The sequence below is a fragment of the Balaenoptera physalus genome (assembly GCF_965194825.1).
Source record: "Balaenoptera physalus genome assembly, chromosome: 1".
NCBI classification, from domain to species: domain Eukaryota; kingdom Metazoa; phylum Chordata; class Mammalia; order Artiodactyla; family Balaenopteridae; genus Balaenoptera; species Balaenoptera physalus.
The window spans coordinates 70,827,417-70,841,537 of NC_138882.1; the positions used below are offsets into that span (position 1 = coordinate 70,827,417).

The following is a 14,121-nucleotide window of genomic DNA, read 5'->3' on the forward strand; positions in this document are numbered from 1 at the left end:
GATTATTACAACCCATTGCTGAGGCATTCAAATTACTTATTAAAGAACCACTATGTCCATCAACATCATCAATTTATATATTATTGCCCCAATGCTAGCCTTAACCCTGGCTCTCACAACATGAATTCCTCTTCCCATATCTTATCCACTAATTAATATAAATGTAGGCATACTATTTATATTAGCCATATCACACCTAGCCATCTATTCCATCCTCAGATCTGGATGAGCTTCACGTTCAAAATACTCACTCACTGGAGCTCTAGGGACAGTAGCACAGACAATCTCATATGAAGTAATGTAACAGTTATTCTATTCTCAGTCTTACTGATAAATGGATCATTTACACTTTCAACAGTAATTATTACACAAGAACACCTATGACTAATTTTCTCCTGACCCCTACCCAGAATTTGATTATCTCCACAGTAGCAGAAATCCAATGAAGCCCCACTTGATTTAACAGAAGTAGAATCAAAACCTGTATATGTCTTCAGTGTAGAAAATGTAGCAGGCCCATTCACCCCGTCCTTCCTAGAGAATATGTCAATTTCCCTATAATAAACATTTCCACAACAATCTATTTTTAGGAGCATTCAACAGTCCCTAGGCGCCAGAATTATATACAGCCCAAGTCATCATTAAAATACATCTAAAAATCTCCTTTCTATGAATTTGAGCATCTTACCCACAATTTTGATATGATCAACATATACAACTCTTATAAAAAGTTTTTTTACTACTAACATTAGCCCTATGTATATGAGAGTTTCCTCTACCTGTCATCATACCAGGCAACCCACAGCAAACTTAAGAAATATGTCTGACAAAACAGTTACTTTGATAGAGTAACTCATAGAGGTTTCAATGCTCTTATTCCTGGAATTGAATTCTTCCAAAGAATTTTACATTCTCCATGCTACCACATGACACCACATGCTATATAGTAAGGCTCTCTAAGTAAGCTTCAGGCCCATACCCACAAAATGTTTTTGTATATCCTTCCTGTGCTAATAAACTCTCATTGTTTTTTACTATCATTCTACTGACCATTATCTCAGGAAATATAATTGTATAACAAGCTCACACTGGTTAATGGTATCCCCATTTTAATAAAAAACATGAACCCATAAGCTACAGAAGCATCCAACAAATATTTCCGAAAACAATCCACCACATCAATACTACTTATAATGGCTATTATCATTAATCTAATATACTCTGGTCAAAGAACACAATGAATAACAAAAATCTTTAATCCAGCAGCATCCACCCTCATGACAATCGCCCCTTGTCACAAAAATAGGACTTTCCCCATTTCACTTCTGAGTGCCTGAAGTCACACAAGGCATCCCATGAACAGCAGACCTGATGCTATCAACATCACAAAATTGCACCCCTATCAGTTTTATACCACATGTCACCATCCATCAACCTAAATAAACTATTAATCATAGTGATATTATAAATCATAGCTGGAGGCTGAGGCAGACTTCGCCATACTCACCTGGAAAAAATTACAGCCTCCTCATCAATTGCCCATATAGGATGAATAACAGCTATTATAATGTATATTCAGATTATAACAATCCTAAACATACTAATTTATATCATAACAACACTATCTTCTTCTTATTTATGCCCAGATCATGTACAAGAGTATCATTGTCACACACATGTGATAAAACACCTCCCATCACAATCCTTTTCCTCACCATTATAGTATCATTAGGACATCACCCATCACTATCAAGGTTTTTAACCAAATGAATAATTATCCAAGAGATAACAAAAATGACATCATTCTCCCAACACTAATAGCCATCATAGCAGTCCTCAGCATATATTTCTACTTGCAGCTAACATACTCCACATCAATAACTATATTCCCTTCATTAAACAACACAAAGACAAAACAATTTGAACATACAAAGAAATAACCTTCCTATCATTACCAATCCTAATACCCACACGATTACTACACACAACACCCATTCTATTGGTGCTGGACTAGGAATTTAGGTTAGTTCAGACCAAGAGCTTTCAAAACCCTAAACGAGTAAAATTTACTTAATTCCTAAAAATAAGGATTGCAAGACTTTATTCTACATCAATTGAATGTAAAGCAAACATTGTATTTAAGCCAAATTTTTACGAGATTGATGAGTTTTAACCCCAGGAAACTTTAGTTAACAGGCAAATCCTCTAGTCAACTGGCTTCAGTCTACTTCTCCTTCATTTGAGAAAGAAAAAGAGAAAAAAAGGCAGGAAAATCACCGGCAGAATTGAAGCTGCTTCTCTGAAGTTACAATTCACTTAGTTGATTCACCACAGGGTTTGCAAGAAAGAGGGCTCAATCTCTGTCTTTAGATTTAGAGTCTAATGCTAACTCAGTCATTTTACCTCTGTTCATACACTGCTGATTATTTTCAACAAATCACAAAGATATCGGCATTTTATATTTACTATTTGGTGCTTGAGCTGGAGTAGCAGGCAGCACCTTAAGTATATTAATCCAGGCTGAGCTATGCTGACCTGGAGCGCTACTTGGAGATGCCCAAACCTGTAAGGTAGTCATAACAGTCCCTGCACTTGTAATAATTTTCTTTATAGTTGTACCCATTATGATTGCAGGCTTTGAAAACTGACTTGGACCACTAATAACTCGGACACCTGAAGTAGCATTTCCCCCAATAAATCATATAAACTTTTGACTACTTCCCCCATCATTCTTACTCCTACTCATATCACCAGTAGTAGAAGCTGGTTCTGGTACCAGTGGAACCGTGTATTCAGCTCTAGCCTGCAATCTGGCCCATGCAGGAGCCTCTGTCGACCTAACTGTTTTCTCCTTACATTTAGCAGGTGTCTCTTCAATTCTTGGTATTATTACTTTTATTACTATAGTCTTTAATACAAAACCAGCAGTCATATCTCAATACCAAACACCAGTATTTGTTTAATCTTTCCCAACTATAGCCATATTACTATAATTACCACTCTCAGTCCGAGCAGCCAGAATTGCCATATTGTTAAGAGATAGAAATCTAAACACTACTTTCTTTGACCCTGCAGGAGGGGACTGAATCCTATACCAACACCTATTTTGACTCTTTGCTCACCCTGAAGTCTGTATTCATGGCCTACCAGGGTTTGTTGTAAACTCACATATCATTACATACTATTTAGGACAAAAATTGCCTTTCAGCTAATTGGGATTAGTATGAGTCATGTTCACTGGTTTTTTAGGATTTCTCTTGTGGGCCCATCATATGTTTACCATAGGGATAGCTGTCAACTCAGGAGCATACTTTGCATCAGCTACCGTAATTACTTCTATCCCTACAGGAGTAAAAGCATCTAGCTGATTAGCAACTCTTTATTTAATTTTTCTTTTTCTTTTCTTTTTTTTTGGCTGCGTTGGGTCTTGTTTGCTGCACGTGGGCTTTCTCTGGTTGCGTTGAGCGGCAGCTACTCTTCGTGCGGTGTGCGGCCTTTTCATTGCAGTGGCTTCTCTTGTTGCAGAGCACAGCCTCTAGGCGCGTGGGCTACAGTAGTTGTGGCTTGTGGGCTCTAGAGGGCAGCTCAGTAGTTGTGGTGCATGGGCTTTTTGCTCCGCGGCATGTGGAATCTTCCCAGACGAGGGCTCAAACCCGTGTCCGCTGCATTGGCAGGCGAATTCTTAACCACTGCATCACCAGGGAAGTCCCTGGTTAGCAACTGTTCACGGAAGTAATATTATATGACCTCCCACTATATTATGAGTTTTAGGCTTTAGTTTTTCTTTCTACAGTAGGTGGTTTGACAGGAATCATCTTAGCCAACTCATCGCAGACATTGTCCTCCAGGATACATACTATGTAGTAGCACACTTCCATGACCTAATGTCCATGGGAGCAGTCTTCACTATTATAGGAGGCTTCCTACACTGATTCCCACTATTCTCAGGTTATACAGTTAACTCAGCATGAGCAAAAATTCACTTCACAAGTATATTTGTAGTAGTAAATATGACTTCCTGCAGCACTTTCGTGGCCTCTCAGGGATGTCACTACGTTAGTCTGAGTACCCTGAGGCACACACAACATGAAATATTTTGTCTTTAGGCTCATTCATCTCAGTAGCAGCAGTAATGCTAATAATCTTCATACTTTGAAAAGCATTTGCGTCTAAACGAGAAGTCTTAGCAGCGGAAACTGCTACTCCTAACCTAGAATGGTTACACGAATGTCCTTCACCATATCCTATGTTTCAAGATCCTACCTATGTAAATGTAAAATAAGGAAGGACTCAAGTCCTTTTCAACCAGTTTCAAGCCAACACCATAACAATTATGTCTTTCTCAATAAATGAGATAAAAGTAAAAAGTGATGTAGCTTTGTCAAAGTTAAATCATAGGCTAAAATCCTGTATATCACTAAGGCATATCAATTTCATCTAGGCTCTCAAGATACAACATCACCGATTATGGAAGAACTTTTACATTTTCATCATCACACATGAATAGTGATTTTTAAAATAAGTTCTCTAGTCCTCTATATCATTTCACTAATATTGACATCTAAACTAACTCACTTGCATACAATAGATGCACAGGTAGAGAAAATGTGAACAATTTACTAGCCACTATTGTACTCTTAATTGCCCTATCATCATTGTGAATCCTTTACATGACACATGAAATGAATAACTCTTCCCAAAGCATAAAAAACTATGGGTCAGTAATGATACTGAAGCTACAAATACACAGATTATGAAGATTTAAATGTTGACTCCTCTGAAATCCCCACATCAGAGCTAAAACCAGGAGAATAATGACTAATAGAAGTCAACAACCGAATAGTTAGAGATAGCCATTGAATATTAGTTTCATCTGAAATTGTTGTACACTCCTGAGTTGTTCCTTCTCAGACCTAAAAAGAGCTGCTATCCCAGGACGCCTAACTTAAAGAATCCTAGTACCAACAGGACCAGGCCTATGTTGTGGACAAGAGAGCTCGTTTTCCTGAGTTCAAAGACAGGACAGAGGGATATGGCTGAGATATGGGGGTGATTCTGGAGCCCATGTGGATGCACTCTCCAAGCTCCAGGATAGGAATGGGGCCTCTAGGGTCCCAGGCCACCCACCACACCCTCCCGAGCAGGATGTGCACAACATTCCCTGTCAGTGATGAGGCAGCCCTAGCACTTGTCACGCCCCGATGTTGTGTCCTATGTGGGCCCCATGCTCTTGGGATCACATCCCACACTCTGCAGGTCCATGCCACAGGGTCCTTCGTGCCTCAGGAGTACAGACCACACAACAAGCAGTTCCCTCCCCAACCAGCAGGAGGAGGGGAGGAGAGCAGGGGCACCAGGGGAGTCTCACTCAGACAACAACACCCCAGGGGTGCCAGTGGGGACAGTGATGATGCAGATGAGGCACAGACCAAGAGATGGGACCAGAGGACCCAACAGGCAGCTGGTCAGGTCCTGGCATCTGCACCCCGGACACCTTTGTCCCTCATACACCCCCTTCCTCATACACCCTCTCCTTAAATGCAGAATCTTCAGATGCAAACAGGCAGAGCTTCAGACTGAAAGTCAGCTCTTCCAAAATGACCCATCAGCAAACACTGCAGGATTCCACTCCAGTGGGTGCCCTGGAGTGGACAACTCAGTGACTGAAGTGGATATCGGTGCCAGGGGCAGTGGGAGGGAATGGGAAGTGAGACTTTCATGGTTGTGGAATTTTCGTTTTGCCAGATGAAAAGTTCTAGGGGTGGGGGTGATGGCTCCACGAGAAAGTGAATATATCTGATGCCTCAGAAACGTGCACTTAAAATGGTGATGATGGTAAAGGGTATGTGATGTGTGTGTTTTTTTGTTTTTTTGTGATGTGTGTTTTATTTCACTTAAAATAAATTCTTAAAATAATGTCTTGTTAATTGAGATTCCATTTCGACTCCCCTTCATCACAAATGTCAGAGGCCCTGACACAGTCCCCTACCTTAGGGGCCATCACGGTACCCTCACAGAGCACGTGGGAGACCATTCTTGGGGGGGGGCTAGTCTGTGCTCACCTGACCTCTGTCCAGGGGGACCCAGGCAGTGGTGACCCCCATAGATTAGACATATGATATGCTATGATATTAATATGATACCACCAAGTGTTGTCACTCACCAGAACACAGAGCAGCAACCCACTCAAACATGTCTGACCTCATATGATTGTGACAAGATGAAGAGAAGAAAAGGAACCACAGGTTAATCAGGGCAACACCCTTAATGCAGAGGTTGGAAATCTCAAAGGGGACAGGACACACTGCAGGCAAAGAGCGCATATGCGGTCTCCCCGTACTTGTGATCCTGACCCATGCATGTGTGGTGAGACCCACACAGTCCCCGCACCCTATACCTGGGGTCACACATCCACACTCACCAGGGTGACCCACCTCCCCATACCCCTCCACCTGGGTCACATGTCCACAGTCCCAGGGTGACCTCACCTCCCCAGACCCTGCACCTGGGGTCACACGTCCCCTTGGTCAGGACACCATGGCTCTGCAGGGGGCTCCCCCAATGTGGAAACAAGCTGGGTCCCTGGGACCTCCTGGGATGGGAAAAAGTGTCAGGTGGGTCTCCTTTCCCCACACTTGTCCCACAGGAGTCCTCCTCTTCTCACTTTGGTTCTGTGTGATTTTAACTGTTTTTAAAGCTTTCAGGCTAGAGTTGAACACACGACCTTGGCGCTGGCAGGCTCAGTCCTTTCTCGTCTCACTTACATGTTGAGAAAACTCACAGGACAGCAGGGCTGAAAGCCGAGGGGCAGCTCTGGACTCTGCTGAGTAGGGACGGTAGACTGGAAGGAGTGCTCAGCAGCAGCCTCAGCTGTTACCCATCGGCCTTTTGCCCAATCTGCGTGCCCTGCAATCAATTCACCAGCTAAACCTGCCTATCGGGCTTTTGCCCAATCTGCGTGCCCTGCAATCAATTCACCAGCTAAACCTGCCTCCCTATGCACCATGCACGTGCTGGTAAATTGGAATTATTGCCAGGTAGCCTCCTTGAGGATTCTCCACGAGCCCCAGGGAAGGTGAACCTTGCAGGGATTAAGACTAAGGCCCCGACCATAGCACTGACCCTTGGGAGGACCAGGTCACCACACTCAGAGGAGAGGCTGTTACGTAGACAAACCCACCTCAGCTCCAGACCCCAGACATCTAAGCACTGACATTCAGATGCAGGCATGGAGCTTCCCAGTACTGAGGCCAGGCCGGGTCTCTACCCAGGTCCCCATAGTCCTAGCGTACACAGAACATGGTCAGGTCTAAATCTTCTTATTATAGACAACACATGGTCAGCTCTAAACATATTCGGTAGACAAGACATGCAGAGGTCTAAATCTACCATGTAGACAGAACTTGATCATGTTTAAACTAGCTTAGGGCTGATCTCATAGGACGTACAGATCACACACATGGGTCTCTCATCTTTGGACACCCACATCAGGAAACTGAACAAAATCTTTGTCATTAAACATTTCAACAGGCAAAACGGAAATGTTCCCAATTTCTCTGGCCACCTGATGGTCAGGATCCATGGGTGAGCCACGAACTTCTTAGAGTGCAGCCCAGTCTGCTGCCAAGACAGACAAGAAGTGGCCTGATTCCAGCCTCCCAGGCTTCCAGAAGGAGGTGATCACACTGGAAGCCCAGGCAGGAGAGTCCTGCATGGTCCGGGCCGGGAGATCCGGTCTGTCCATTCGGCTGGCCGATTCCGGGCGTGGCGCTCAGGGCTGCTGAGAACCCTACACTCAGGTCCTGCTTCCCTGCAGCGTGTGCGTGTGCGTGTGTGTGTGTGTGTGTAGAGGGGGCGGTGGCTGACGGCTCCCATGGTTCCCGTCCCAGGCACCGCGCTGTGTTCCAGGGGAGGCACGGGGAGATGTAGGGGCACAGAAGCCGTTGGAGAGGAGAACCTACCGCGGAACTCCTTGCACGCTGGCTCGCCCCACCTGGGGACCCGCCTGCCCATCGTGGGACACATGTCACACCCCAGCCCCCCACCCCCGAGGACAGGGTGCCTGATCTTTCAACAGCACAGGGTCTCACATGAAGGAGACCCAGTGGGGACTGTCACCACCCCCCCACTCCTAATACTGTGTTTGGGGAGAATGAACCCCCTTGACTGGGCGATGGGACCCTGTGAGGAAAGAGGTGGCGGCCCCATCCAAGTCGGGGCCTGGCTGAGAGATGGAAACACAGGAGCCAAGGGCAGGGCCTGGAGGCCAGGCCAACAGGAGGGGCACCCCCATACTTGGCCGGGCTCCCCAACTGTGACATTGTTGCTTTAGGGGACCTGGGGCAGGTGACTGAATGTAATGGGGGTCTAAACTGGACCCTGAATGGTGTTTAAAGAAGGTGTGAAAGAAGTTACTGAGACGGTGACAGTCATTGGAGGAGAGACTCTGTGTCAGGACATCCTGCTCCATCCATTTAAATCCCTGAGATCTGTGACCTTTACGTGGCTACGCAGGATTGTTGGAGCAGCTGCGTGCGGATATATCTGGGGCACAATTCAGTCTGCAACCAACTTGCAAGTGCAAGTGGTTCCAGCAAACACACAGGTGTGCGCACAGGCAGGCACAGGACACACACAAACATATGCACGTGCACAGCACAAATATATTCACACACTAGCATATGAACACACATGCACGCATATGCCCATGGACACACTAACATGTGCAAGTGCACATACCTGTGCACATTCACAGCATATGTATGCAAACAGGCACATGCACAAGCATAGCACACACACAGGGAATAAAGTGAATCCGTAAAGTATTAATTCCTGAACACAAGTGAAGCTGACATGTATTTTTCCCTTTTCTTAGCTTTGATGTTTTTCACAATACAAAGTTTAAGAAAAAAGTTAATGGCAAATGACTTTTGATTCATAGGACTTTCTGACATTATTCCACAAATATTATGACAGGAGAAATGAATGTAGATATTACATGTGTCCACTAATGGATGAATGGAGAAGAAAAACACAGTCCATCAATACAAGGGAATGTTATTCAGCCTAAAAAGGAAGGCAATTCTGACACGGGCTGCAGCAGGGATGAACCTTGAGGGCATTATGCTCAGTGATGTAAGCTAGACACAAAAAACAAACAGTGCTTGATCCACTCATACAAGACCCCTAGAGCAGTCGGAAACATAGAGACATAAAGTAGGATGTTGAGTGCCAGAGGCTGAGGGAGGGACAATGGGGAGTGAGTGTTTAATGGGGACTGTTTCAATTCTGCAAGATGAAAAAGTTCTGGAGGACGATGGCGGTCAGGTTTGCACAACAGTGCGAATTACTTCTTGACCCTGAAATGTGCACTTAAAAATGGTTAAGATAGTAAATTTTATGTTATGTGTATTTGACCACAATTTTAAAAACTTTTTAAAAAACAACAGGAAATAGTCCATGAATACCACAAGATGCACAACTTCACTAACAACCGAGGGATTAAAGCCATAAGAAAAATACTGTGCATACACCTACCAGAATGGCAGACATGAAAGACATAGTATCAAATATCAGCAGGATGTGGAGCAATGGAAAGCCTGGTACGCAGCGGGGGGGATGCAACCACTTCTGAAACAATCGGGCCTCAGATAGCGAAGTCCGTGCACACAGACCCACAGTGCTCCTCCCAGTTGAACACAAACCCACCAGCCCTGCACCAGGACACACGGACATGGACTCTGCAGCCACAGGAGCCAAACCTGAAAGAACTTGAAGGCCATCACAAGCGGATGCAGAAATGAATCATGCACGCTCCTATGAAGGAATATTCCACAGCAATGGAGTACATTTTGTTTAAAGGTAGTAAAACTATAAAAATTATTAAAAAAAAACTATATTCACAAGATGAAAGAATCTATAATTCTGGCACCTAGGGATTGTCAAATGCTCCTAAAAATAGATTGTTGTGGAAATGTTTATTATAGGGAAATTGACATATTCTCTAGGAAGGACGGGGTGAATGGGCCTGCTACATTTTTTACATTGAAGACATATACAGGTTTTGATTCTACTTCTGTTAAATCAAGTGGGGCTTCATTGGATTTCTGCTACTGCGGAGATAATCAAATTCTGGGTAGGGGTCAGGAGAAAATTAGTCATAGGTGTTCTTGTGTAATAATTACTGTTGAAAGTGTAAATGATCCATTTATCAGTAAGACTGAGAATAGAATAACTGTTACATTACTTCATATGAGATTGTCTGTGCTACTGTCCCTAGAGCTCCAGTGAGTGAGTATTTTGAACGTGAAGCTCATCCAGATCTGAGGATGGAATAGATGGCTAGGTGTGATATGGCTAATATAAATAGTATGCCTACATTTATATTAATTAGTGGATAAGATATGGGAAGAGGAATTCATGTTGTGAGAGCCAGGGTTAAGGCTAGCATTGGGGCAATAATATATAAATTGATGATGTTGATGGACATAGTGGTTCTTTAATAAGTAATTTGAATGCCTCAGCAATGGGTTGTAATAATCCATGGGGGCTGATGATTCTTGGCCCTTTCTGGATTTGTATATAGCCTAGGATTCTCCATTTAGTTAATATGAGGAATGCTATGGTGAATTAAATTGGGTAATTTGTGAAAGAATGTTGATTATAAACATATTCTTAGGAAGAGGACTTGAACCACTGCAGATAAAGGTTTCAGTTTTACATAATTACCGGGCTCTGCCACCGTAACAAACTCTGTTCTACAGTAGGGTATGTATAAATTAATTGAATATAGATTATATCATCATTTAGTTTGAAGACATTTTGTAAAGTAAGCCGAATTGCTCTTGTCCTTTCATACTGGAAGAAATCTGCAATAGACAGAAACCAACCAGGATGACTCCAGTCTGAACTCAGATCACGTGAGACTTTAATCGTTGAACAAACAGACAATTAATAGCAGTTATACCATTGAAATGTCGTGATCCAGCATCAAGGTCATAAACCACATTGCCCATATGAACTCCAGAATACAATCACACTGTTATCCCTAGTAAAACTTGTTCCGTTGATCAGTGGTTTAAAAGAACAGGTGATAAAGGATTTTGACTAGTTGGTCTAAATTTTAATCACTCAGAGGCGGTTTTATTCTCCAAAAAATAAATGGCGCACGGGCTCAAGGCACGCCGGCTTCAGTAGTTGTGGTGCGCAGGCTCAGTAGTTGTGGCCCACTGGCTTAGTTGCTCCGTGGCACGTGGGATCTTCCCGGACCGGGGATCGAACCGGGTCCCCTGCATTGGCAGGTGAATTCTTAACCACTGCATCACCAGGGAAGTCCCAGAATTGCAGTCTCCCTTTTAGTATACCTTAAGCCCAAAGAATCCATGGAAAATTGTTACAGAAAATAAGGCAAAAAAATATTGTAAGGACTATAACAGAAGCATATAGTACACAGTTCATATAGACACATCCCAAGCAGTTACAAAGTATATTAAAAGGGAGGCTGCAATTTTAAAAGAATAAGATAAATTATACCCACAAACTCCCAATCTTTCCTGAAACGTTGCAATCTGAAACCCTATTGTAGGAAGCAGAAGATTCCAGGAGACATTCTACAAATGAAGGACTCTAAACCCTGTGGTTGGATAAGGAATTCTGGAAGGAAGGTATCCTCACCCAAGGAGAGCAGGTTCCTATACTTCTCTAAAATCACATCCCTGTACAATTCCCATTGATTTTGGTCCAGTCATTCTCACTCCTCTTGAGAGAAATCTATGGCCACATCCTGGAATGTCAGCAGCCCCTGAAATTAAAAGTACACATGCCATGTGGCCACGGGAAGAGTTCATAATGTGACCCAAGAAGAAAACAGCAAGTTAAGAGAACTGGTTTTAATTTAGAAGACTGTCTTCAATTATCCACTATATATATATATATATATATATATATATATATATATATATATATATATATATATATATATATATTTACAAAGTAACTTTCTCTACCTTATTTCTAACTACAAGAAAAGAGTATGGCACGTGATCCACAAAACCAGTGTAGAGACTATACTTATCTTGAAAAGAAATGATAAAATGATGGTTTCAACAAAGGCATATGCATTTTTGAGTGTGTTATTTATATCAAACTGGATAAAATGTGTGTATTTCTCAGACAGAAAAGACATGTCGAGGTAGAAATGTACCTTTCAACTATTCATGGGTACACAAGTACACTGGGGAGATTGTAAAAGTGCAGATCGTGATTCAGTAGGTCTGGTGGGCCTGAGTTCTATTTTTTTCTCAAGCTCATTTTTAACTGGTGATGCCACAGTCTCTGATTCATTAATCACAGTTGGGAATAGCAGAGACATAATTAGAAAGGTAAAAATTCATATTTAACTTTGAACTTAAAGTGTTTTATGGATTTTACACCTTTAATAGAACAGTAAGCACAGCAGCAACAATCATTTGTGAATATTTACTATAGACTGTGTATCTTTCTTTTTTGTGTAGGATTCGAGGAAAAAGGCCTGGGCTGCAGCCACAGTGGGCGGGGCCCGCAGGCCGGGTCGCCCCTCCAGGACCCCCGGAAGGGCTCCTGGCGGCTGCAGGCGGCTCCTCCCCTGGTGCCGCCCTCACTCCCGGAAGGCCTGGGGGCAGAGCGGTCCCACCTCCTCGCCCAGAACGGAGCCCACGTTTCCGCAGAGCTGGAACTCCCGGTTCGGTGTCTCTTCCCTCCGCCGTCACTGAAGTGCCCCGGAGCCCGAGGGGAGGGCGGCCTCACTGAGGCTGCCGGCTCTGGAGGGGCCCTGGCAGCTGAAGCCACGACAGTCCTGGGGACCGCAGGCCAGGTAAGTGGGCGCCGACCCTCCTCCTGGTCCGGTGCCCGGGCGTCAGCACAAGACCAGCTTCTGAGGGGCAGGCGTTCGCTGCCACCCGCCGCTGCTGTGCAGAAAGAGCGGCCCCCTGCGTCTGGTCCCGGGGAACTTCAGTCCCTCCTCTCGCCCCTGCCCTCGGCCTGGCTCGCAGGGCCTGGTGGGCATGGGGAGTGGGTCGGCCTGAGCGTCCTGAGGGGAAACGGGGCAAGGGAGGCCCAGGGTCCGGTTGGAGCGTCAGCGCCCCTCCTCCTGACTGCGGGGAAAGCGGCTGAAAACGCATCCCCAGGCTCGCAGGCCCCTTGTTCAGCCGAGTCTCTCTGCGCTCCTTCCTCCCTGAGCTAAAGTACTGGGGGGAGGGGACAGGGGAGGGGAATGGCGCAGGTAATGGGGAACATCAAAAGGTGATTGTTAACTAAGGAAAACCAGCTCTCCCAAGGTGAGGAATGTAGCGCTTTTCTTTGTATGGGAAGATGCAAGCGTCTGGGCTCACTGAAATCCTTCCTTTGATATGCACCTCAGCTCTCTGGGTCCTGCATTCTGTATTTGCATATCCTGAGTTCCTCAGGGCCTGCCGGCTCACACTGGAGGGCTGCAAGTGCTGATGTCTGTGACATCCTTTTTTTAACTGATATGGCAAGAAATATTCCATTTCTCACAGGCTTGAGGGGCAGAGAGTGAAAAAGAGTAGGAGACTCTCACTCAGCATGTAATTTGGCTTATAAATATATATATATATAATATTCATATTTAAGTGTGCTAATGGAGGCTCTCAATTCCAATCAATTTGTACTACTGCCCTCTATGTATTAATTTCATCAATATCATATGATACTTGCCTATAAAATTGATGTAATCCATTTAAACAAGATAATTATTTTTAAAGGAAACATAATAGAAATATAACAACAAAACCCTTACCACCAAAGGCTATGTGTGGAACAACCTAAATACATGTTCCATTGTTAAAATATTGAAAGATGTATTCAGTAGAAATATCAACAAAATGAAAAATAATAAGGGCAGCGGAATGCTGAAATGTTGTATCTTTATCATTAAAGTGGCAGAAAATCATTTAGTAGGCACTGAGGGCAGAGGATGCCTGATTTTATATCTTTTTCATATTTGTGCAGTTGTTTCAGCAAGTAACTTAAAGACAAAATGGAAAAACAAGGAGGTTTGTGCCTGAGATCATGTTGATGTGAAACCAGGGATGGCCACCTTGTGCCAGGTGCGTGAAGTTTACC

General features: G+C 43.9%; 1 protein-coding gene across 1 annotated transcript in view; it reads left to right on the top strand.

The window, feature by feature from the left end:
• The window catches only part of LOC309654336 (uncharacterized protein), a gene marked incomplete at both ends in the record, with an annotated part of 436,530 nt that extends 423,469 nt beyond the window's left edge, over positions 1-13,061 (top strand). The window contains 2 exons of the mRNA XM_082448246.1: positions 12,513-12,850; positions 13,029-13,061. Coding sequence (XP_082304372.1) covers positions 12,513-12,850; positions 13,029-13,061 — 371 coding nt within the window. The remainder of the gene's footprint in view (positions 1-12,512; positions 12,851-13,028) is intronic.
• Between the last annotated feature and the right edge of the window lie 1,060 nt (positions 13,062-14,121).